Source organism: Plectropomus leopardus, chromosome 18 (genome assembly GCF_008729295.1).
Source record: "Plectropomus leopardus isolate mb chromosome 18, YSFRI_Pleo_2.0, whole genome shotgun sequence".
In the NCBI taxonomy this organism is placed as follows: Eukaryota; Metazoa; Chordata; class Actinopteri; order Perciformes; family Serranidae; genus Plectropomus; species Plectropomus leopardus.
This window is the reverse complement of record NC_056480.1, coordinates 10384615-10409137: the sequence shown is the minus strand read 5'-3', so window position 1 is coordinate 10409137 and position 24523 is coordinate 10384615. Positions and strand designations below refer to the sequence as shown.

The 24523-nt window shown below is 38.7% G+C and overlaps 1 protein-coding gene and 2 long non-coding RNA genes across 4 annotated transcripts in view; 1 reads left to right on the top strand and 2 right to left on the bottom strand.

Moving 5' to 3' along the window:
- LOC121957564 overlaps positions 1 to 17764 on the bottom strand; it is a 34218-nt gene extending 16454 nt beyond the window's left edge. Inside the window, exons 1-3 of the long non-coding RNA XR_006106792.1 lie at positions 17696 to 17764; positions 17026 to 17101; positions 10033 to 10081 (exon numbers count right to left, since the gene is read on the bottom strand). This is a non-coding gene — a long non-coding RNA (uncharacterized LOC121957564). The remainder of the gene's footprint in view (positions 1 to 10032; positions 10082 to 17025; positions 17102 to 17695) is intronic.
- LOC121957562 (40S ribosomal protein S19) lies at positions 17399 to 24507 on the top strand. Its single transcript, XM_042506192.1, has 6 exons — positions 17399 to 17504; positions 17721 to 17791; positions 21293 to 21393; positions 22693 to 22876; positions 22968 to 23022; positions 24123 to 24507. The coding sequence occupies exons 2-6, from the start codon at positions 17721 to 17723 to the stop codon at positions 24168 to 24170; spliced, it is 459 nt and encodes a 152-aa protein (XP_042362126.1). The 5' UTR covers positions 17399 to 17504; the 3' UTR covers positions 24171 to 24507.
- Positions 22779 to 23550, bottom strand: LOC121957563. Of its 2 annotated transcripts, none has more exons than XR_006106791.1 (3): positions 23280 to 23550; positions 22983 to 23045; positions 22779 to 22838 (listed from the first exon to the last, which is right to left on the bottom strand). It is a non-coding gene; the product is annotated as an uncharacterized LOC121957563 (long non-coding RNA). The 2 variants fall into 2 exon arrangements; XR_006106790.1 differs by having other exon boundaries at positions 22831 to 22902.
- Positions 24508 to 24523: the final 16 nt, after the last annotated feature.

Sequence of the window (24523 nt, the reverse complement as noted above, 5' to 3'; positions counted from 1 at the left end):
CCGCAGGAGGAGGAGGAGAAGGAGGAGGGTTGGATGGGTGATGTGTTACCAGCAGCACAGCGACTAACTGTACACTTGGGAAAGACCACTCATTTCTACAACCCAAACCTCAGTGATTTGAGGTCATTGACGGTTAAAATGGATGGTTAAGCGAGGTAGAGAGGAAACAGAGAGAGAGAGAGAGGCAGGAGAGCGGCGGTGCATCAGAGATACGCCTCACTGGTGGTGCTCTGGTTTAGTCCACACGTACATTTTTTTTTTTAAATGTAGTTTTGCTATCCCTTTTGGCCTTCCGTCCACACACGAATTGCCTTTTAGGTCGATGAAAATGCATGAAAACTTCTTCCAGGATGAAGATGTTCAGAGTTTTTGGCTCATAATGTTAAAGTGTGCGCCATTATCTCCTTCGTGAGGCATCACAAATGAGGCGACATTTTGTGCAATTGCAGACGTGACCAAAATAGTGCTGGTTTCAACCTCGATAACTTTAGTTTTTACATGTTAACACATAAATGTACAGCTACTCTCCCACTACACTCAGGCATCAAAATGCGCTACTGAGGTCACTGCTACATAATCTAACACTACCACGGCACAGATCCCGCAGCCAGTTTCGGTTTCTGATTAGCTAACACCTTCTTCTTCAGGGGATTTCACATCACGGACCCAGGCACAGATATGAGTACACTTCACCCCAAAGCCCAGTTTGTTTCTCTACTGTGAACACTGTGTAATGTACCTGGGCATGGTACGCCTATCGGTGCCCACATCCAATTGAGAAGGCGGTTTCGAGCATGGTTCATGTGCACATACCGAGCAAGGCCTCGCCTCGCTGCTCCGCCGATCCCTGTTGATGACGGCCATTGGAGCAGCAGTTTCTGTTTGCAGCGGCCTTTTCTACACTGTAGCATAACAAAAATGTCATGTAGATAATAACACCACTGTACCCGCATACAGAACAACATTACTAATGTGAAAGCTGAGTGTTGGGGGTGGTGGAGGGGGCGGCCAATCAGACTCGGGCACGGTGCAAATCAATTGCACCTAATGTGAAAAAGCACTTCCTCTTGCATGATTGCCAGTTGTTGGTTTGGTATGCCATGACAGTGCTTCTATTCTGCATTTTGGAATTTATTTTTCAATAGTGCTTCTGTGGACAGGATTTAAAAAAAAAAATCTAAATCCTATTTTCAAAAAAAAATACCTATGTGCGTGTGGAATAGGTTATAGCGAACAGTATAAGTGAGATGAGACTGCCAGTGCTTCTTTTTCCATCATATCTCTACAGACTCTATCCTGATTCAATACAATATTACATATTTGTCCTCTTTATTCACTTTGTTGATTTTTTTTTTACTGAAAGCCTTTAAGAAACGCTCTAACGCTTATTTTCTTTTTTCAATCCTCTCTTACAAATATTTTTCATTGGTAATGTACTATGTAGCTGGCAATATTCAACTTTTTTTTTCTCGAAATATCAGAATACATAAATATTTCACACTGTTAAGACGCCGATCTGCTGATGACTGAGGTGAGAGGATCATGGCTGTGAATAAAAAAAACCTTGATCTCATATCTTACAACAGCAACATCTGCTCTTTGAGCCTTTTATTTCTATTTCATGCCTAGATGATACATTCATTTCACAATGGGTTTCTACACATTTCCATTTCAAAATTCCATTCTTTTCCAGACTCAAATTTCCAGACTCTTGGGTAGATTTTTCAGACCATATTAGACATCTGAGTACAAATACCAAGGTTTTTAATATGTCAGTAGATAGCTTTAAAAGACGACTGTGAGGATCCATGTTTATATTCTGACAATTTATGCTATTATGTTGCCAAAAAGTTGCCAGACAATTGTAGCTAGGTAATGAAGCTAATGCAAATCAATAAACAACATATTGAACAAACAATATTATAATATTGTTATCCAACATATTATGTAGTCTCTTTTAAAATCAAGGACTAAAAATGTGTCAGAAATATCAATAATCAATAATTACATTTTCTGGTTTATTTTTGCTGTGCTCACTCACACAGTGTTTAACATTTGGCTGCGCTGGCTACCTGAGACAAACACCATGAAAAACACTCTGCGTGTGTGATCAATTTATTTCTAAAAATTCAGAATTTGATACTTGAAAATATGTCTTGAAAAAAAGTTTCCATATTTTATTTTATTTTTTCCATACTTATCAGGACCTCCATGCCATACTCCAATTCAATACTCCATATTGCGCTAGAATCCTGTTATCACCAAAGATGATGAGATTAAAAATCTTGCAAGGATTTAAGTATGACCTTTCCACTCAAACTCCCTGTTGGAGCATGACATTTACAGCTAAAACCTGTAGGGAGCATTCAGATAGAAGTGGACTGAACCTCTCATTGTTTTACTGCAAGAAGGTTTGAAAAATACGACAAACACGACAAATTAACGGTTATTTTCATTGTGGATTAATTTGCAGATTATTTTTTCCATGGGTAGATTTTTTTTTTTTTTTTTTTTTATAAAATGTCAGAAAATAGCACTTAAAAGTAAAAGAAATACCACTTAAAATTTCCGTGAGCTGACTTTTAATAACTTTTTTGATAGATTCAGTTTATAATTATATGATACAGTGAAAAGCCTAAAATCGTCACATCTTGAATGTGTGGAATTTCGAAAATGACTGAAATGATTAATCGATTATCATAGGTGCAAATAGTTGCATTCGATCAATTAACTTGTAAATCAAGTAATAGCTTCAGCTATAAATGTTAGAGGTTTTAGTCTGAGTTCTTGTCTTGAGTCTGCTCACAAAAAAAACTTCAATAACTGGATTCGGCCAAAGACTTCTGGTCTGAAATGCCTGATTAAAGCCGTATTCTTGTCTGACAGCATGTGTAAGGTCTTTTGCTGAAATATGATATACCGGTCGACTATATTCGTCTAGACTGTGATAGAGAAATCACCAGGGATTTGATTGAGTATCATATTTCTACTTTTGAGAATATTATTTTGAGCTGAGCAATACACAAGCGATGGATGCAGCCGTATCCATGTCATCCTCTTCAAAATCATAAGTGTCAGAAAGTATGTGTTTATATTTATACCATTTACATGAATTTACAATTTTTACTGCATTTACTGTTTTACTTTTCATTCATTTGCTGCATTTACTGTTTTACTTTTCATTTATTTCCTCAGTTACATGTATCAAAATGTGTGAATTGGTGATATATACCATACCAGAGCTATGATTTCCACCTATACAGAAAAACATATTTGAGATTCTTTTGCCTCTGAGTGTCTCCTTGAAATTACAAACAGGATTGCTCGCCTTTGAGTATCTGCTCATCTCAGCAATGAGATCAAAGAATCAAGAGCCATTTGGGAGTCGGAACTGAATGAGACTTTGAAGTGATAGTGGCGAAAACAAACACATGGGTGCTGAGTGCTTGTAAATGGGCACTCTCCACTTCCAGCTCAAGGTTCCTTGGCTCTTGAGATGAAATTCAATGATAAATACCTCTGTTAGCTTTAAGTGCAGTAGCTCAGTTGCCGTAGAGAAAACACTGTACGCCGTAAGCGATATTGTATAATTGAGAGGATAGCTATAGCAATCCCTTGACAGAGAAGCATGGATGGCCGTGGGAGAACTGAATACTATCACTACATTGTAAAGTGACAGTTAATGTTACTTGTACAATGTATATATTTGGAGAGAATCAGGTTAAATATAACCGCCACCTTCATTTCACCCAAGCAGCAACCTCGAGGGTTAAACATCATAGACCCTCCGAGTTAAAATGTCCAACTTTACAGCAGAAATACACAAGTTTACAGCCTGGTACAAAGAACAATTTTGGTCTCTCTAGCTAATTTGAACATTTCTGACAACTGTACGTGGGATGAATTTCATATACCTAAACCATTTACATTTTATTAAAAACGGGAGGCCACAAGCAAATAGATGATGTCACAGTAGTGAAGTCCATTATATATTTTTACAGTCTATGATTTCACCCTGTAAACGACTATTTGATTTGGTTTTATTTAATGGATTACGGTATGATTGGCTGTGCACAGTTGTTATTTTTAACATTAGGGTTGAAACTTTGGACGCACTGATCTACGTATGCTGTAAAATAACACAAAAACCATATGAGAGATGGCTGAAGGTAAATTATGATGGTGGAAATTTAACTCTCACAACTAAAACCCCCTTGAATATTGGCATTATAACACATAAAACACTGACTGTATTCACATTATGTCTATGTTCTCTTATTACAAATGCATGAACGTTGACATAAGTTGCAATTATTATAATCATCAGGGTTTTATCTGTGATTAGTTTAACTACTGTAGGGCTGCAACTAATGGTTGTTTTCATTGTGAATTAGTCGTTTGGTCCTGGAAATGTCAGAAAATAGTGAGAATTGCTGATTGCAATTTCCCAAAACGCAAGATGATGATTTGAAATAGCCTGTTTTTTCCTAGTGGTTCAAAATTCTGGAGTTATTTAATTTACTCATAGGGGACCAAGAAAACCCATTTGAGGAGCAGGACACAGTGATTTCTTCGCATTTTTCATTAAAAATGACAAACATTAGAATAAATTTCTTTCGCCTGACTAAACAACTAGTTGTGTGAGCTAAAAAGTATAACACCAAGTATAATACCATCTATAACTATACAATGTGGATTTTGTCTGTAGCCATGACTGTATCAAATACCGTAAATTTCTCACTTCATATGCATCAAGGCAACAATTTCTGTATCAGCCAGGTTTTAGACTGTACATCATATTTTCTTTCAATATGTTTCTCTGTGCTACATAAATGCATCTATCACTTCATATGAATCATCATGAATTGCATATTTTGTGGCACCCAATGGACCCACTGGAGCAAAGGAGAGACTCGGTGAGAGGAGTTGCAGCCAGCGACAGCTGCCTTTTGAAGCAATCTATCAGATGTCTAAAGAAGCCAGCCCAGCAGTCTTTCAACTACATCAATGTCGCTCATTTCATCCTTGTTGAACTCACTTGAAAATTTTCACCTTTTGCACCGTGAGTCAAGTTGAGAGACAGTGACCGTGAATACAAAGAAGAAAGATGCTGAAGATAAAATGTGAAATGTGTGCGTCTTTTATCCAAAAGCAGGAAGACATTAGAGAGACAAGGAATAGATTATATGTAGGACTGCAGTTAATTTTGATTGTTGACAACTCGGTTATCTTTTTTGAAGATTCACTCATTTGTTTAGTCTGTAATTCGTCAGAAAATAGTTGACAAATGCCCATCACAAGCTCAAGCTGACATCTTCAAATATCTTGTTTTGTCCGACCAACTGTGCAAATCTAGAGATTCCAGTGACAATGATATCAGAAACAGAGAAGCTGAGATTCCTCGCGTCTGATAAGCTGAAGCCAGAAAATGGTTGGCATTTTTTCTTGATAAATGACTTCAAAATTGTTGTCTATTTGTTTTCTAACCGTCTATCAGGGTTCTTTTTTCTTTTCGTGCAAAGACTCATTTTGTTTGATAGAGGAAGCAAAGCCGACAGAGAGACAGACAGGGAGAGACAGTGAGAGATACCTGAGGCAATGATGTAGAACATCAACTCCAACCAGACAGTCTGCTAAAAAAAAGCATGGAGAGGCAAACATCGCCATGTCTCTCAGCTTTTCTTCCTGCCCCCCTTCTTTAATCTGCCAGCCCCCCCCCCCTTCTCTCTCTTTCTATCTCTCTCTGTCTCTCTTTGTCTCTCTGTCTCTCTCTCTGTCCCCCTGAGCTGTGTTCTGTGTGCTCCATCCCCGCCTCTCTCCATCTCCCTGCCTCTAATGTGCTTTGGCGTGTGTTACCCACGGGTGCTTGCGCGCTGCTGCCGCCATCCTAAAGCCGGGTCAGGGGGGCAGCTGAAGCGGCGCAATGCTGTCTGTGACATCATCAGTCACTGCTATTACTCACGTCTCACCTCCCCTCACTGTCTGAAACTGCCAGGGCTTTAGGTGCTGGGTGGCGGGCCTGAGCCGACACACACACACGAACAGACACGCATGCAGAGTTACACACGTTTTGAGATGATTAAAATAGCATTTATAGAGATGTATCCCAAAATTCTCTGTGAGTCCAATTTGGAGATTTTTGTTACCTAACTTAGTTCGGCCTCACATATAGTTGAGAATGAAATCAATTTAGTGTAGCATGTGTAAATATTAATGCTTCATTACAAGCTACTTTGTCATAGTTTCCCTAATACTGAATATCTTTCATGGAATTACACTCTTCACTTAATAATTTAGTTTGAACCAAAATGGGATACAAGACTGGCATGACATTACAGTTAATAATTGAACACAATAGTTACTATGGTACGCTGTCAATCACAGTGTTTAAAACTTTTTTTTGTATACATGTGTCTATTAGGGTTGCAACTTGCAATCATTTTCATTACTGACTAATTTGTCTTTTTAAATAAATTTACAATTCAGCCATTCAAAAAAAAGAAATGGTGGAAAAAAACATATTTTTTTCCCACAGCCCAATTGAGTTGCAACGATTGGACAATTAATCTGTAAGTTGTTAACTATTAATTCAATTGATAACTTATTTTGATTAATTTTCTTAAATTATAAAACAAAAGGCAAAATTATCTGATTCCAACTTCTTGGCTAAATATTTAAATAAAGTAAATATGTTCTTGTTTCTTCACTTCCTCTATGACAGTAATCTGAATAACAAGACACTTAAAAATGTCATATTGGCCTCTGGGAAACACTTAAACATTTTTTTTTACCATTTTCTGATACTTTAAAGACCAAACTATGAACGGTGAATTGATAAAATAATTGACATTGGTTTTAACCTAAATGTACTACAAGATGGGGACGACAGAGCAGTCAATAATACAGCGTGAAAGAATTGTTCACATAGGAAAAGGAAATAGTTCAGATGTTGAGGCGTGTTGTCAATCACAGAAAAATGTTCTAAAATACTTTTTAATACTGTTTTTTAAACTTCTAACAATTGTTATGTTAATGTGGCAAACCACTTCACCAAAATAAAATGAAACAATGAATCATGAAACATTTACGCCAGGTATTTCACAAGTAATTCACATGTTTCCGGATGTAGAGCACGCAAGAACAAGAGAATCTCCTGGTGTGGCTGCAGATATCCCTCTGCATGAGGTCTACGACTGTGCACAGCCTACATCTGTGTAAAAAGAGAAACGTGTTTCCATTCAGAGAGCATGTGTGCGAGGTTCAGACTGTGTCAAATCGCCACATCTGCCATCAGCGGAAACACTCCGGTACCTGGGGGTCTGTCTGTCACCCCCGCTGTCAGCCAATGAAAAGGTGAGACTCTTCAAACTTCTTCACTCAGGAATACAGATAGCTGGTATGAAAGCCCTCGGCCTGTGAACGCACCGTATAAATCATATACGACCAGCACCACCAGGCACCATATGTATCCTACAGCACTGCATTAATAACGAGCACGCCAGTGTCATTTCACAAGCATAGAGAATGTATATGTCTATGTGTTTTGTCTCACTCCCCTGCACTCCCGCTGTGTCCTCTTGAAAGCACCTGCAGCACTGAGCTCAGTAGAGTGCTGCATTAATGAGTCCTAAAGCCTGGAAATGAGTTAGCATTTTTGCTGTGCTGGATTCCTCGTCTCTAAGTCAGAGGTTTTTGAATGACTTTTTGATTAGATGAGTGAAATAAGGTCAGTGGTTAACACAAGCTAAAGATATTTTCTCCTGTTGTTCTATGGCATAAAATACATCAGTAAATAGTTCATTTTCAATCTTTTAAGTGTCTTAAAAAAAGGCAGTTGCAAACAACTGGCTAAACTAGACTAGACAACAGAGGTTGTTGGCAATATTATACATCATCAAATGCCGAACATGGTTACAAGTTGGAAACTTTGTGGGGATGATGTTGACATGATGCAACATCAAGTTTAACTGCACCATTGTCATAGTTTAACTTTCCACTAACTGCAAAATAACTTCTGTTTACAGGAAGCTTCAACTTCACAGCAAAAATATCAACACCTCCGGCCTGAGACGAGCCGAGAAAAATAAAAGCACCATGTGGATCTGCTTTGATTTATTTTATTGTAACAATAATTTTTTTAACTCTAATATAACAGTGCTTAATTTGATTTTATATGACAGTAGCTACTTTATTTAATTTTATTGTAACTCTAGTTTATTTCATTATTTTGTATTTTAGTAGTCTACAGTAGTTTAGAGGAGATTTAAGAATATCAAGAAATATATCATGCATCGCTTTTTTTTTAAAAATCATAGTGGTGTTAATCTGTGAGATTATCTCATAAACTTTTATTTGCCAGTGAGTTTATTTCCTGCAGTTGTCCAAAATCCAATGGAAAATCCTATTGGCTTTTTGTCGAGGGAACCAGAGTGAAGCTAACTTCTGGGCTGGCCTACAAATAAAAATGTCCTCCCTGCAGCACTCTGTGTGCCCAGAAAAAGGACAGAGAGGGAGAGACAGACTTGATACAAAAAAGAAAGAAGGAATGGTTGGAATGGATAAACCAGATGACAATGACAAAATAATGACGCTGGAGTAGAAACACCTTGAGGCATGAATATATGAAGACGAAAAACACCAGCAAAAAGTGCATGGGGACAAATACGAGACAGAATGAAGAGTGGAAAAAAACATGAGGCAAACTAGGACAGCAAAATAGACGGCGTGACTGAAAGACAGACTGACAGATTAACTAAAAGAGACACAAGAAAGAGACGGGGACAAACAAAGAGCGAGCAAGAAGAACAAAGGATGAAATGATGTAAAGGAAGAGAGTGGAAGGGGAGAAACAAGGACAGACTTGGTGCCAGACAGAGGAGAACGAGGGGAGAGGGAGAGAAAGACAGGGAGGCAGAATTAGAAAAAGATAGAGGAAGGCAGTGCGCATGCTAAAATAGGTGGCAGACTCTCGTCAGTGCAGTGACCTAGTCGCGCAAGACTGAGGAATTCTCCCTGTCGACCCGAACACATTCCTCCGGTCCTCAGACATTAACCCATGCCACACCACCGTACTGTACTGCAGTGGCTCACATGGCGTCTCTGTCACTGACCCACGAAAAACATCACTAACAGTCTCAAATACACACATGCTGCTGAGTCACCATTTATGAAGCAGCATTAACATTTCCCACTTTGAGTAGGTGCTGCGAATTAATCTGGAAATCGAATAAATGACCTGCAGTGTATTTACAAAGCTCGTGCTGACAGTGGAGGCAAACTGCTTCAAATCTCTGAGCAAACAACTTCGACAAGAATGGAAATATCAGGTAAAGTGCACAGCTCAACTAGCTCTGAATCAACGGTCTTTGTGTGCAAAGGGCCCTGCAAAAACACATTGTGAAAATATCAGGGCAAGAAGGGCTCTATTGTGTCGCAGAGGCAGAATGTAGCTCTTATTCTCCTGCTGCTGGACCGGGGGCACAGGGGTGACATCAGCACAAAGACAAAAATGTAATGTGAGGCATCTCCAAAGCTAGCTTCTAGGCGAGACCACAGGCCGCTCTTTATCCCCGCACTCTCTCACTTTTCAGCAACATCTGATAATCGGGACGTGACCAACAGATGACCCTTCCACTTGTTGCTTACTAAGATAAGTCACAGCCAACAGTGTTACACCAAACTGACTCAAAAAGGCGTGTCAGTGAAATGAGAGATTGCCTGCGAGCTGCTTTAACAACGGCCAAGTTAGCAAATATCTGTGAGGTTGATCACGACAGAATGACTCAGGGAAGAGTAATTCAATTATTCTGATGGTGCATTGACGTTTCGATCGGGCCATAGACTAAAATGGCTGACCAAGTGTTCCTGAGTGCTGAGTGCCATTAAACAAAACTCTACTCAGTAAAGCACTTGATTTTAAACAAACCTATACATACGCTCAGTCTAAACATAGATGTACACAAGCGTTAAGGATTTGTTGTTCATTCTGGACTCTTTTTGAGTTAAATAAATGTACAATAAAACTGTCCTTACCTTAGAAAAATCTTCGGTTAAAAAGTTTGGGTTGTCTCAGAGGCTGAACCTGAAAAACAGACATAAATATACATTATTTGCATCGTAATTAGTCCGGGGATTTTAGGTATTCTGTAAAACATGATGTCCTTGATATTATTTATGAGCTAATTCTGTATTATCTGTCTTTTATTTGTCTGTAAGCAAGCCTGAATCCAGCCCCATTCTTCACTTAAAGTCATGTCACCCTTGTGGTATTTAATTTATGATATATCAAGATCTTTTTAATGCTCCATTTTATACAACACTTCTAAATGTTGCAGGCATTTTATTGTACTAGTTGTATTTCACACCAGGCCTGCTAGGCTGTTGTACTAGCACTTGTCAGTTTCCAGCTGGGAAAACACAAATTCAGCAGCACAAATTCAAACCTGCTACACACAATGGCAGCTTGCATGGGAATTCCTGAGGTCTGTTCGATCCATTAATGTATGCTGCGGTTGAATGTCATCAATTATGAATGAGAAACACATGAGATTCACAGAGAACTGGTGGAGAATCATGCATCACGACTGCGAACTGTGGTACCTCGAATATTATGGGAAAATATGCCGTAGTTTTGGGCAGGCTATCTTTAGAAGTTTGCTCATTTTTTAAGCAAAGACATGAAATTCAATCAGAGTAAATGGTTTAAAGTTAATTAAGGACATAGAAGTCTTAAGTTTAAACAGGACGAGGTCTGTCGAATTTCACAGAAACGTAAAGACAGCCTGCAGCAAACTGTTCCTACTATAGGTGAGGTTATTCTGTTTCCTCAGCCTTTAGGTGTCAGGCACTTACGTCCATATGTGTGAATACTGCAGTATCTTTATGCAGCCGGGGCCTCTTCCCCTTTAAGGCCCAGAGTGTGTTGACCCTGCCAGTGAGTTCATACCATAAGCAGACCCATATAGCTTCTCCTCCAGAGCCTCTGATCACGACCCTGCTGAGCTGCCGCCTCAGTTATGTAAGATTACATAACGCCAGGTCTGTCTGAGTAATATTTCATAACCTGGGGGTCCCACTACACTGACATTACCATCAAATCCCCTCAGGAGTGGAATCAAAGTTGCTAGGCAGGTTTGCTGAAAGTCAAATTTGAAAACAAAAAAGCACGAGCTGGTGGTTCTGGAGGGGGGATTTGTCTCTGTTAACCATCTTGTATCTTAGCTGAAAAAAAAAAGGTAGGACGTTTAGGTCCTGCAAAATTTTGACATCAAATAATTTCCCTTCATTTTATTGAGAGCTACAGTGGAGGTCACAGAAAGGTCGAGCCCGGGACGCCACTACACAAAAGCGTCCTCCCTGCTTGGTTCATCACAGAATGCAGTGATTCCTTTCGGCCCATAAATGTTGTATTATTGTGTATTAATCAAGTCACTGCATATGAATTAATTTAGCACACATGTAGACGCTGAATATTATTACAAAACTAGGCCAATAGCTGTTATCTAACAGCCTCGGCTATGCAATTAGCTTCTGTTTTTCCCCATATGTATTTTTTAAAAGGTCTGAGCTATTTTTAATCCAAACTTTTTTTTTTTGACGATGTCCTCACATAACTTTAATAAGCGTGCTTCACACGCAAACAGGTGATACACAAAGACAAAACACAAACGACCAGCGCAAACAATCAAAGGGTTTTTGAGCTCTTATAGAAACACACATGTAAACACACACACACACACACACACACACACACACACTCCCCTCAGAACGATACCAGTGGACAATCTTGGATTCAGATAACAACTGTGACAAGTAATCGAGAAAATGCGGACAGAGATAACAGGAGGCTATGTAAATATAAAACACAGAGCAGACGGATATATAACACAGGAGAGGAAAAAAGGGAAGGGAAAGAGATGCCAGGAGATATCTGAGGCTGATACCACGGGAGAAAAAGGTATACTCGATGGAGGTTACAGCAGATGGACTGCAAATGGACGAACATTTTATGCCTCTTTTCAGGCCCATTGTACTTACAGTACAATAACGCGTTCATGTAAGCCACTATTGTCGACATCTTTACATAGCAGACATGCAATAATTTGCATCAAAGCCTCCGTCTTTACCTGCAACTTCACCGCATCAAACAAAAGTAATCTCGTCCAAATGTGCACGCTATTGAAAAGAAAAAAACTTGCTGACTCCAGTTTATTACTTAGCTTACGCCCTGAATCCACCTTTATCTTTGGCTGATACCGAACCACATCTTGGACCGTGGGTTTTGTCTTTACAGGCGGACCAACAGATAGATTGGGGATACCCGGATGAACGGATGGAAGATGGGATAGAAAAAGGGGGAGAAGCATGGGAGGAGTGAAATATGCAATGAGAGAAGAAGAAGAAATCTCGCAGTACTTACAGCATTTTCAACTCTCTGTTTCGGCTAGGTCCGACGTCTCGCCTTTCATTTTTTGCTTATTTCATTACTAACAACATCACACAATCATTTTATGGATATGAAACATGAAACGTGATTGTGCGACTCCGCGCATGCGTGAGCAGGAGTGACCATCCACCACTGCCGGCTCCGTTAACTCTAAATCACACCCCGACATACTAACACACACATGCACGGACACACGGATACACATGACTAACACAGATAGATACACACAGAAAATGCACACACCCTGCCTCCTTCATATGCTAGCCTCCCATGCATGGGCCCCCCGAAACCGGGTGACTCCTCAGTGATCCCTTTCCAAAGCCCTCATCTAAATGTGAGCAGAGGTAATCCTTCAAGGAGAGGCAAAGAGAACAGCGATAACCCGCGATAAAGAGGAGCTGAAGGAGGAAAGAGAGAAAGACAGTGAAAGAGGGGAGAGAGGTGGAGCGCGAGATGGGATAGACGAACAGGATGGGGGGATTAGCAACCAAGGGAACACATTTCTCAAACAAGGAAAAAAAAAAGAAGTTGAAAAATGAAGTGAAGGCGAGGCGGGGGAGAGGAGAATGCTTTAAAGGAAAAAAAGGAAAGGCAGAGAGGATGCATGTATGGGAAAGGAAAAGGACGTACAGTATACTCACAGATGAATGAGAGGGTGACCCGAGAAGTGATGAAAAAATATGGCAAAAAGCAAAAATCAAAGGCGACCACGGAGCGCGAGCCTGAGTTTTCTCGAGAAGTCCAGTTTCTTCTCATTCTGGAGTTTTGTTTTTTCTCCTTTTTCCCGCGATTTTTGCCAATTCCTGACCGGCCGTCCCTCCTTCCTAAGTCTATCCCCTACTGGTCCCCCTTCTCTTCTCTTCCCCCTCCTGTTTTTCTTGCCAGTGCCGGTACTCTTTCTCCTACCTCTCTCTTTCTCTTTCTCCCGCAGACCATGCTCTCCATTTTCCCCTCATTCTTTGCCTCTGTCCCCTTCATCTATCCTTTCATCAGACACTCTTTTCCTTTTCTTCCACCCTCAGCTCCCGCTTCAGAATACAGATACGATCTCTAAACTGAGGTCGAGTTCTTATAAAACTTGTTTAAAAAATACTGCAGAGGAGTAGAAAAAGCTGTTAACAGGAGAGGACAAGCGATTTGTGGCATTCAGTCTAACGTAGGCACAATCCACGGCCTGAGTTTTTCAGGGGCGCCACGCATAGGAGGGGTGACGGTGCGTCCGTACATGAGGGCTTAACTAAAAGCAAAGAATGACAAGCAAAAACATTTTTTTTTAAATGAAGAAGTAAAACAGAGCTCGTTGTGGTCGGTCTCCAGTGAAAGTGGATAGTAAGCGCGCGTGAGGGGAAGGAGTGGGAAGGACTCCGGGGTGTGTGTGTGTGTGTGTGTGTGTGTGTGAAGAGGTGGGAGGAGAGAGAAAGGAGAGCCAGCGAGAAGACAGAGAGAGAGAGAGAGAGAGAGAGAGACTGGGGGTTCATGGAGAAATATCCAAGAGGGAGGGATGGAGGAGGAGTTGGTTTGTGGGGAGAGAAAAGAGGAGGGGGCAGGAATAGGAATACATTTTTTTGGTCTTTTTTTTTTTTTACGCTCACGGTATTTGAATTTTGTCCTTTTCAGATTTTGTCCCCCCCTATTTCACGACTAATACCTCATCTTTCCTTGAGAAGGAAATAGAGAGGAAGAAAGAAGAAGAGAAAACGCTACTGTGTGCTTTGTCTCCCGCCCCTGCCGTTCCTTTCCTGGTTTCCTTTTTGCTCCGACTCTCCTCTATTCAGCCTATTTTCTGCACGTGCACTTGAACTCTAAATCCTGTTTGCTTTCCCCTCCCTCTCGCTCTCTCGCTCTCTCTCTCTCTCTCTCTCTAACTGCGCATCTGTGTGTCTCTGCCTCTCTCTCTCTCTCTCTCTCTCTCCTCGGCAGAGGCTTGAAATAGTGCTAGCAGGCAGGAGAGAGCGAGCGGGAGGGAAAAGGAGAGGGCGAGGGGGACAAAAAGGGGAGAGAGATGTTGAGAGGGGGGAGGGGAAGAAGCTTAGACGGGCTGACATAGAGAGCACAGGGCTGCTGTGAGTGTGTGTGTGTGTGTGTGTGTGTGTGTGTGTGCGTATGAACATGTCTGCACATTTGTAAACTCACATTCATCTACCTCGGCTTTAGATGCAGTGTTTCAACACACTGCTGGTAATCTGCATATCGTGTTAGCCTACATAGCAGAGAAGAAATACATGATTTTTTGGGGTTCAGAGAAAGAAATAATTAAAATGGTAAGATTTTCTGTATTTTCTGCAGTTTTAAGTGTCAAACTACACCTATAACAAACGCCTGAAAATTACGCAATGCTTTGGAGACAATATAATTAAAGCTGCAAGGGATGACTGGATGTTCATTATTAATTAATCCAACTATTATTATTTCCTTGGTTAATCATTCAGTCACAAAATGTGACAAATAATGAAAAAAATCTTATCTCAAGCTACCAGAGCCAAGAAGTGATGCCTTCAACCTGCGTATGTGTTTGAACTGACAATCAAAACCCTGAAGGGATTCTTGCTACAATGAAATGAGACAGAGAAAAGCAGAAAATAATCATATTTAAGAAGCTCTTATCAAAGGTTTCAAATAAAACAATAAAAAAGACTTTTTTTTTTGTCTACTGACTAATCAGTTAAACAACTCGACACATGTTTCTGTGATATTTATTTTAGACTTCAGTGCTAGCCTGCAATCATGACATGCACACATCAGACTTGGCTCAGACTGTATTTGTAAATGATTGTTGGTATTTTCCCAAATAAAATGTTGATTAATTGATAAGTGCATCCACTTAAAATAAAACATTACAATTCTGATTTTAAAAAAGAATCATCTCATTCAATTATTGAATGTATTGATTTAAAAATGTTTGCTTTTTGTGTTTCACATCACTATAGAAAGACTACTCTCCGGGTTAATTGGCTATATGACAGAATACGCATCTGATTATTGGCATTTGACGTTATTTTTACACATTATACACAAAATAATTAACTACTTTCAAGTTTTTTGAAACTACAGCTCCTGTAAAAACTTTTTTTTTCTGCAGTTGTGCTGAATTTAAACTCAGTTCACAGGTCACCTGCAGATACTGTTGCAGGTCAACAGTGGGTGGCTTGAATAATTACTTTTAATATGATTTCAGGAATTAAGGCAAAGACTGGAGAACGGGGAAGGATGGCAGATCACTGGAGGTCAAAAGAGGAATTTGCTACAAAGCTAGTCACCTTGATTAGGAAGCTTTCTTGCTTTGCTGAGTTTAGACATTATTGCATAGGTGCCATGAATGAGTGATTTTATTAATTAAATACTGACAGTAGTCATGGTCACCTTGGAGGCCTGGCACTGACCTGAATCTAAAAAGATGGCATGTCATTCCAGCTATGCATCAGTGATGAAAAAGCTATTATATTCAATGAAAAGTGTGGTCATCTCATGGTCATCCTTTAAAGCATATCATAATTTACATGAATTTCTGAATTCATTTTGATCCATAAGCTTATTTTATACATGTACTGTGTCAGTCTAAGTCAAGGGCCTGATACAGGTTATTTAAAAAATCATATACAAATGACACAAACACAACATTTTAATCTTTAAGTGTAAAGACTATTCAACTTTCCACCATTCCTGAAACAGGCAGCCCTCAATGCACTGTAAAAAAAATTCCCGTAAAATTACATTACACTACTGGCAGCTGTAATTGCCAGCATACTACCATAATTTTACAGTGTCACTACTGTAAATTACATCAACAGTATATTGCAGTAACAATTATTACAGTATTTTCCAGTAGATTTTGAGGTTTGCAGTGCAATATTGGCTCCAAATGGCATCAACATTTACAAAGTTTGACTGGACTCTATTATGGGTAATCTGTGTAGAGTTTGGTCGTATTAACAGCAGTTTTCACAGTAACAATTTTCCCATAAAATTACTGGCAGCTGTAGTTTCTTGCATGCTACCGTTATTTTACAGTGTCACTGTGAAATAACTATTTCAACATAATATTAACATTAAATCTATTACAATATTCTACAGTAGAATGTAAAGTTTGAAGTGTAATACTGGCTGCAAAAAGCATTACAATTTACAATGTTTTACTATATTTTTCCACACACTGGACATTACTGTAAGAATTTTGCTGTAGTTTTACAGCAATTTGTTACAGTGTGTCCACTTTATGCCTCTTTTCTAGCCATATGTGCTACCTTGCAGAAAATATCTAGTGTTAGGTAACCGGTTGTTTGCTTATTTGCCGTCTGTTTATGAGAAAACATCACCTGCATGGCTCCTTCTTAATGCATGTCTACAAACAGTATGATAGCCCTGCCATTGTGTGAAATGAAAATAAATGCAAAGTGATCTTGCTTGATTAACCAATAATGTGTTAATCATGCAGTATATTTTGAAAGGCAAGTCGAGGGCTTAAAATCAGTCTGAGGGCCACAACTTTGTGCAGCATCAAAGAGACAAGCAACATGAATAACGATATCTGCAGGCAGCAAAAGCTTTTTGCTGATAAAAACAACAACTATGAGGTTACTAACCATCCACTGATGGTGTCTTCTGGTTGCTCTCTCCTCCTCGCCTGCTGACTGCAGCACACTTCTTGAAAAGCCTTTGCTGAAACAGAGAAATGACCAGACATGTTTCACAGCACCACCCTCTGCTGGGATTCAAGAGGAACAGCTCACATCGAGCATCACAGTGAAAAGGCTCATTTTAACATTGTTTAGCCATTAATTTGATACACACACCAAGCATACGGTATGTTAAAATATTAAAAGTGAATATTATCGTCACTGTTAGAGTTAATGTGGTTTAAGGGCTGGGGTATGGAGGAATTTAGAGCTGCTGGTGAGGTTAATTCAGGCTACTGTATCATCCTTTCCAAATGAGGGCAGCCTCCCCCTCCATCACTCCTCAGCATCCTTCCCTCAGCCGCATTAGCTAACATCGGCTAAACTTCATCCCAAACGGGACCTGCCACCTGGCTGTCGGCTTTACACGTTAGGATATACAAAAAGTAAGATATTTGCTATCACTGTTTAGTTTATAACTAGAGCTTTATGTGTGGGTAACTGTCAGAGACGTGATGAGTGCTGTCAGGGTTTAGCTAGCTAGTTAGCAGCTAATGTTAGCAAAGAGTTCAAACGGCGTTTTTGGCAGCTAAATAAAGCCATTATGTGAAGATTTAGCGTTTAGTTTTCAGCTCACCCTGGTCTCCGTTTTGCTTTTTCAGATGCCCAGCGTCACGGTGAAAGATGTCAACCAGCAGGACTTTGTGAGGGCTCTGTCAGCTTTCCTCAAAAAGTAAGTAAATCTCGCAAACCAGCCTACACGACATGACTGGCTGATATCCAGCTGTCAGTCAAGCAGGCTGATTGTGAATGTAAATGAGGAACAACGGCTCAAAAATAGCAGCTGACCTTAATGTAGTGAGAAAATATGTTTTGTTTGTATTTATTTAAAGCCGGAGTTAATGATTTCAAGTGTCAATTTAATAAAATAATGTCATTAATTGTTTATTTATTGAAACAAGATGGGAGGGTTCTTTAGAAATGCACCTTGGGCCCACTGATTGATTTAGTTACACTGTAAAAAAAAAAAATAATAATAATAATAATAATAATAGTAATAATAATAATAAATAAAAAAAGAAAGAAATCTGTTGTTTTTATTGGAAAAACTGGTTGCCAGAATAATTATGTAAAAAGAAAATACAGTGACGATGTAAACAACTTTACAGAAATACTTGAAAATGTAGTTTAAAACTCTGTAATTACAACATTTTTAAACTGTAAAATTTACACCATCTATTTGGAAGAAAAAATAAAAATGTCTGCAATTCCATCACTAGTCACCTTATGTGTAAAAATCTTCAAATCAAATTAATTGAAAATCTACACGTTAGAAAACCATCATTTCTTTTTCTTTTTGTCAGTGTTCTTATATTCATGCTAAACACATTTTGTTATTTATCTTTTTAGAATGAACATCAAAAGGGAAATTCAAGTTTTAAGGAATATTCAAATATAACACTCAAATTTTTTAAAATCCATTGTAAAATCCATTTATACACAGTTAAATCTGTAAAACATAACATATGAATTTGTAAAATGTAACATGGTTTCTCATTGTAAAGAAAAAAAATGTACCTGTAAATTCTACTGAGAAATATAATTATATCAGGATATTCCTACCTTAAAATTAAGTTTTATTTGGTTCAGTGCTTTACAAAAAAAACACTGAATTTTTTTCCATTTACAGTTTTATGATGTCATGATTTGACGGCTCTCAGTATTTGGCCAAAAAAATATATGAATTATGATACACACAGAACAAACATTAGGACCAAAGAAACAACCGATCTCTTTTTTTGTGAAATAAAACATATTGAGAAAAATGGCCTGTTTAAAAAACAGACCTTACATCCTTAGTAACTTGTAAAAGCACATGACATATGCAGTGTCAGATGTTACTTCAGTGCATTTTCAAGTATGTTTTTATTAAAGAAAAGAGTGTTGACCACAAACACACTCATCCAATGATGAATGATGATAATATCTATGCAAATTGCGTAGTAAAATAAAATGAACACATAGATACAATAAAATTAAATAAAACATGTACATTTCCATAAACTGTACTCACACATCAGCAGTTATGCAATGGAGACGTTTTCAACAGAAACCAAGCCAAATCCTATATTGTGCTGATTAGTCTTGTAGTGCAACAGCAGTATAAAGTTTAAAAATACTTTCTTAGTGCAAATATTGAGGATATGTGATCCACAAAAATTTGGCTGTGAAATTGTCCATTTTTCTCATTCCTTTTTTTCTTTAAACGTGTGAGCATAGGACCAAATCGAGCATTGACTGATCACGATTATCTTTCATGAGTTTTAGTCATATTTTTAGTTACATTTTTCTTTTAGTAAGGGCGTCATCCTCCTCGATGTAGCCCAGACCTGCACATAATGTTTGCAGGTATGATTTGCAGCATTGTATCAAATTACTTAAACCTGCAATTGAGATCACACAGGCATGCTCCTAATTCAGATTTAATTTTAAGGACTATATTTGGTTCACTATCTTTTAACATAAGTGTCAAATCGATCTCCTTTTTATGCTTCTAGAAATGAGAAGTTAAACTTAATTGATAATACGCAGGGGAATAGACTGTCACAGCAGCAGAAGTACAGAATCCAAACGTACAGCATAGAGACAGTATATGTATCTCATTAAAATTACTATAAACAAAAGGAAAGGTACTAATTACACCAAGATAAATAACTTTAAAGTACTGATAAAAATAACAACAATGTGAGGAAACAAGGACTTTGCAATGAAATATACAAAAATTGTACTTGGGGAAATGAAATTGGATGAAGTGTAAAGTATCTTGGGTCTGCAGTCAGCAGTGTGAAATGATTAAAGAAGTGAATGTGGGTATAAATATTGTATGTGGGCTACAGTGTATGTGATAAATCACAGTAACAGCCTGGGAGTCAGCGGGGATGCTGAAGCAGAACTGAAACTCAGTGCCGCAGTTTCCTTCAGAGCCTCCTAAACATCACAGACGGCAAGCTGCAGTGAGACAGACCTGACTGCAGACAAGATGGCAGACGTCAGCCACGATGGTCATTCCTATACAGGATATATATGTAAGAGGAGGAAGAAGAAGACAGTGCCAGCGTCTTTAACAATAACAAGATTTTTTTTTTTTTAAACAAGAACAGGTTAATTATCTTCAACTTTTAATAACTGAAAGTAGGTTTTAAAACTATCATTCTCTGTTGCTGTATTTAATCATATTAAAAAAAATGAACCAAAGATGATGATCAGTATCTATACCAGTGGTACTCAAGTTACGGCTCGCAGGCCAAATCTGGCCCTTGATAGGGTGCTAGGTGGCACCTGAACCTTTTTCTAATTCACAGTAAAATAAAGTAATTTATACTGGGACATGTTTTGTACTTTTAGTATACATATGGTGCCAGAGTACATAAAACGGCATCAAAATAAAGCTTAATTATCATAAATGTGTAAGTGGAGGATCCCCTGCAACCCCCGATAGAGGTCCTCGCTAATCCCCTAATGTTCTAAAATCCTGGCTCCGTCCTTGCTGCGTGTCATTCCCCCTCTCTCTGCCACATTTCCTGTTATTCTACAGCTATCTTATCCATAAAGGGAAAAAAAATCCCCATAAAAATAATCTTAAAGAAAAAAAGAAATGTCCTAAAATCCTAGAAACGTCCCAAAATCCTAGAAACGTCCCAAAATCCTAGAAATGTCCCAAAATTTCAGTAACATGTATGTGGCTGCTGCGACAGACCCCTGGCCTCCTGTCATTTTGCCCCTAAGTGCCCCCTAAGCAAAGCAAGTTGAGTATCCCTGATCTATAATTTTTATCTGTTGTTGTACTTTCTCTAGTGTGACAGTTTTCCTTAAATAAATACAGTTTATCTTATCATGAAGATCAGTCACAACCTCTTTAAAAAAGAATTATGCCTGTGGGTATATTGATATTATTTTCACGGAAGTTTCCAACACTTATGCAGGCCTCCTTTATGAAAAAGACAAACAGTAATGCTAACTGTGAAACAGCATGGCTATGTCTATGTACTGGCACTCCCCCACAGACACACACTGGGAGAGCTGCAATATAATTACTCTCACAGTAATAAATACAAATTAGTACATAAGACATACTGTATGTGCTGAAAGAATCCCATTCTCCCGTACCTTATGTTGTTTGAGAAAACAGCCCAGTCAGTTGATTCATCACGTCCACTGATAATTGATTTTTCAGGTCTGGCAAACTGAAGGTCCCAGAATGGGTTGACACTGTGAAGCTTGCCAGGCACAAAGAGCTGGCTCCCTGCGATGACAACTGGTTTTACACCAGAGCAGGTTGGTTATACTGGAAATGTTTCCCCATACGTCAATTCATCTGCAACGGCTAAAATGACTAATCGATTCTTTTTTCTCTTTTTAAGTATTTTACAAAATATAAATACCAAAAATCTGATCTGTGGGTGTTTTAACTGTTGCTGATACACAATTAGGAATTAAATGGTAACAGCTTGGGCTCCGGGCATGTGTCTTTTCTTGCATTTTATTGGCTAAACAAAACAAATAATTGCTTTATTTAAAAAAATGAGAATACCGCTATTCATTACTTAAAGCCTTAGTTAAATGAATATAATGTTTATGAGCATTTCCATTGTGTCAGTTATAATATAAGATATGTTGTGCTCGGTACCACTGGTTGTTAAATCTTCACATGTCAAAGATTGTATGTAGATCTCTTCTATAAAATTTGGTTTCAGGAAGCCCCATCTAATTTTGTTTTTGTTTTTAAAGGAACACTTAACTTCTCAAATGGTCACTTTTATATCAATTACTCATGAAGAAAACATTGTTTTCGTCACATGCCACCGCAGTGAACAAAGAGCCCAAAAACTGGAAACTTCTTGATGAAATTAAATTAGGAGATCACGTTTAACAACAGCAAAACTATATCAACACATTTGTTTACAAACTCACACAGCTTGTGCAGTATAATCCAGGTCTCGTTCATCGAGTCGTATGCTCAGTCATGTGCATTATTGCAAAAAATGTTAGTATTTTAAGTAAATTTGCATGAGCAGTCTTTTGCCAGGACAAGTGCTGTGCTGTTTACACAGGAGCGTTTTAAAGGTTATGATGCAACATTCAAAGTAATAAAGCAGCAAACAACTATTCACTATGCCAATTGTTCCTTTAAGTATGACTTCACTGTACATTAAACAGTCCTGTATTGTGAAATTAACAGTAACGTTGACTTAACCAACATCAAAGCAATGAAATACTTAAAAAGAGAAATACATAAAATGATCTATATTTTCCTGGACACAGTCTCTGGAGCCTGGATCCCATTTTAGGTTACAGCTGTGTAATATTTGTCAGTTATATCATGTGTAGATTTTCTATTACTTGTGCAATCTATACAATGCAAGCATATGCACACAATCCTCTCACAGCTGCTGTGTGTGTTATCTATGTGATATATTGGGCCCACATAACATATGAGTCTGCAGGGAAAAAATGTCACACATTGGATAAGCTGGAATGTTTGATTTCATGTCTTTCGGCTGAACAAGTACGAGTGTTTCAGGTGATAAAATGAGGATACATTGCAACATATATACTGTTTGCACTTCTCACCAGCATCCACAGCTCGTCACCTGTACCTGCGAGGAGGGGTCGGCGTGGGCTCCATGATCAAGATCTACGGAGGGCGTCAGAGGAACGGTGTGTGCCCCGCCCACTTCAGCGTGGGCTCCAGGAACGTGGCGAGGAAGGTCCTCCAGGCTCTGGAGGGCCTCAAGATGGTGGAGAAGGACCCAAATGGGTGAGAGAGACAGAGAGAAAGGAAAGCTGTGTTAAAAAAGATATTGTGGTGATTTAAACATGTGACGTGTTATTTTGACATGTGATTACAGTGGACGGAGACTTACCCCTCAGGGCCAGAGAGATCTGGACAGGATTGCTGGTCAGGTGGGCTGCTGAAATTTTATTACCTACATGAGACAAATACTGTATAACTCCAGATAAGTTATTAGAATTTTTTTTTTGTTTGTTTGTTGGTTTTTTGGCAAATTTTCTGGTAATTTTCTTGTACTTTTCACAAACAAACCGAAATGTAAGGCAGAAGACTTAACCACTGGACTATGACACAAAATATATAATAAACAGCATATACATAGACAAATATACATTTAAACTGAACACAAAACACAACAATAATTTCATACCTGAAAAATTAGTCTTGGCAGAAAACCTTTTACAAGTATGAGACATCAGTTTGTCCTTTTGCAGGCAGAGAGGGATCATCACCGAGCAGGTGAAAAATGAGTTGAATTGTCCCGTCTCATTTCCGATTACTGCAGTTAAAGATGGTACAATATCTACATGTTGCAGGACAACCACAGCTCTCCCTGGCTTAGTCTTGGCAAGGTGCTGGAAACGTTCATAAGTCCAAACTTGCAGCAAAGACTTCAGCACACTCTGCAGTCGCTTTATTCTGCGCTGTCAGTCAATCAGATCTGACATACACACACACACACACACACACATGAATTAACAGGTAAAAGTCACCAATCCCAGTCTAATCACTGGCAGCATGCAGCACATCTGTGCCCAGTCCTGGTGGTAGAAGCTCCACCTCTTGGGAATTGTAGTTTTTAAGTACTGAATGGAGTACTGTGATGCATACGAATGGAAGCCATACTTAATTTAATTACCAAAATACAAAAAAGTGATAGGACACAGTGAATACAGAAACATATACAATTAGGAAGCACCTCATAATAGTACCAAACATTTTCATTACATAGTAAATGGGGTTTTGAGAAGGATCGGGCTGAAGCCATCAATTATCAGACATATGTTGCATACTGCCAGTGATTAGACTGGGATTGGTTACTTTCACCTGCCTGTCCATCCTTGTCCCTTTTTACAATTACCCGTGGTCTCTCCTATTTATTGTCACAACATCCGTAAATCATTTTTATGACCAGTTGCACGCATTTCCCTCTTTAATATGGCTGCATCTTTATCCCCCTGCTCTCTCTCTGTCTTTTCCTCTGTATGTTTAGGTTGCCTCAGCAAACAAGAAACAGCGAAGTTTACAAAGCGCCATCTGAGCCATCTGAGGGATGCATGTAAAGAATCCAGACACATAATGCAGTTATGCCTCACTGCTTATTTACTCGAGTTTGCTTGTCTCCCACATCGCTCCAGTGACGTCCAGAGTACAAAAGGCATTTCATAGAGATGCATGTGTCTGTAGTACAATAAATTAAATATTACACATGGATGTTTTGCACAAGTTTTAGGGTTGTCTTTGTTTGAATTTCAAGACAGCAGTGGCCTTGTGACAGCACAGAATGAATACAGAATATTACCAAGCAAGAGCATGCTAATATTGTTTTAAAACTGTGAAACTTATTGTAGAAAAAAAACAAAGTCAGTGGATGCTGATGTATATTTTATTAAT

What these genes read in the sequence shown, in the direction of transcription:
- LOC121957562 (XM_042506192.1), top strand. Translation starts at nt 17,721, where the DNA reads ATGCCCAGCGTCACGGTGAAAGATGTCAACCAGCAGGACTTTGTGAGG. An exon ending in CTGTCAGCTTTCCTCAAAAA is followed by an intron (nt 17,792 to 21,292) that starts GTAAGTAAATCT and finishes TTGATTTTTCAG; the next exon opens with GTCTGGCAAACTGAAGGTCC. An exon ending in GTGGAGAAGGACCCAAATGG is followed by an intron (nt 22,877 to 22,967) that starts GTGAGAGAGACA and finishes ATGTGATTACAG; the next exon opens with TGGACGGAGACTTACCCCTC.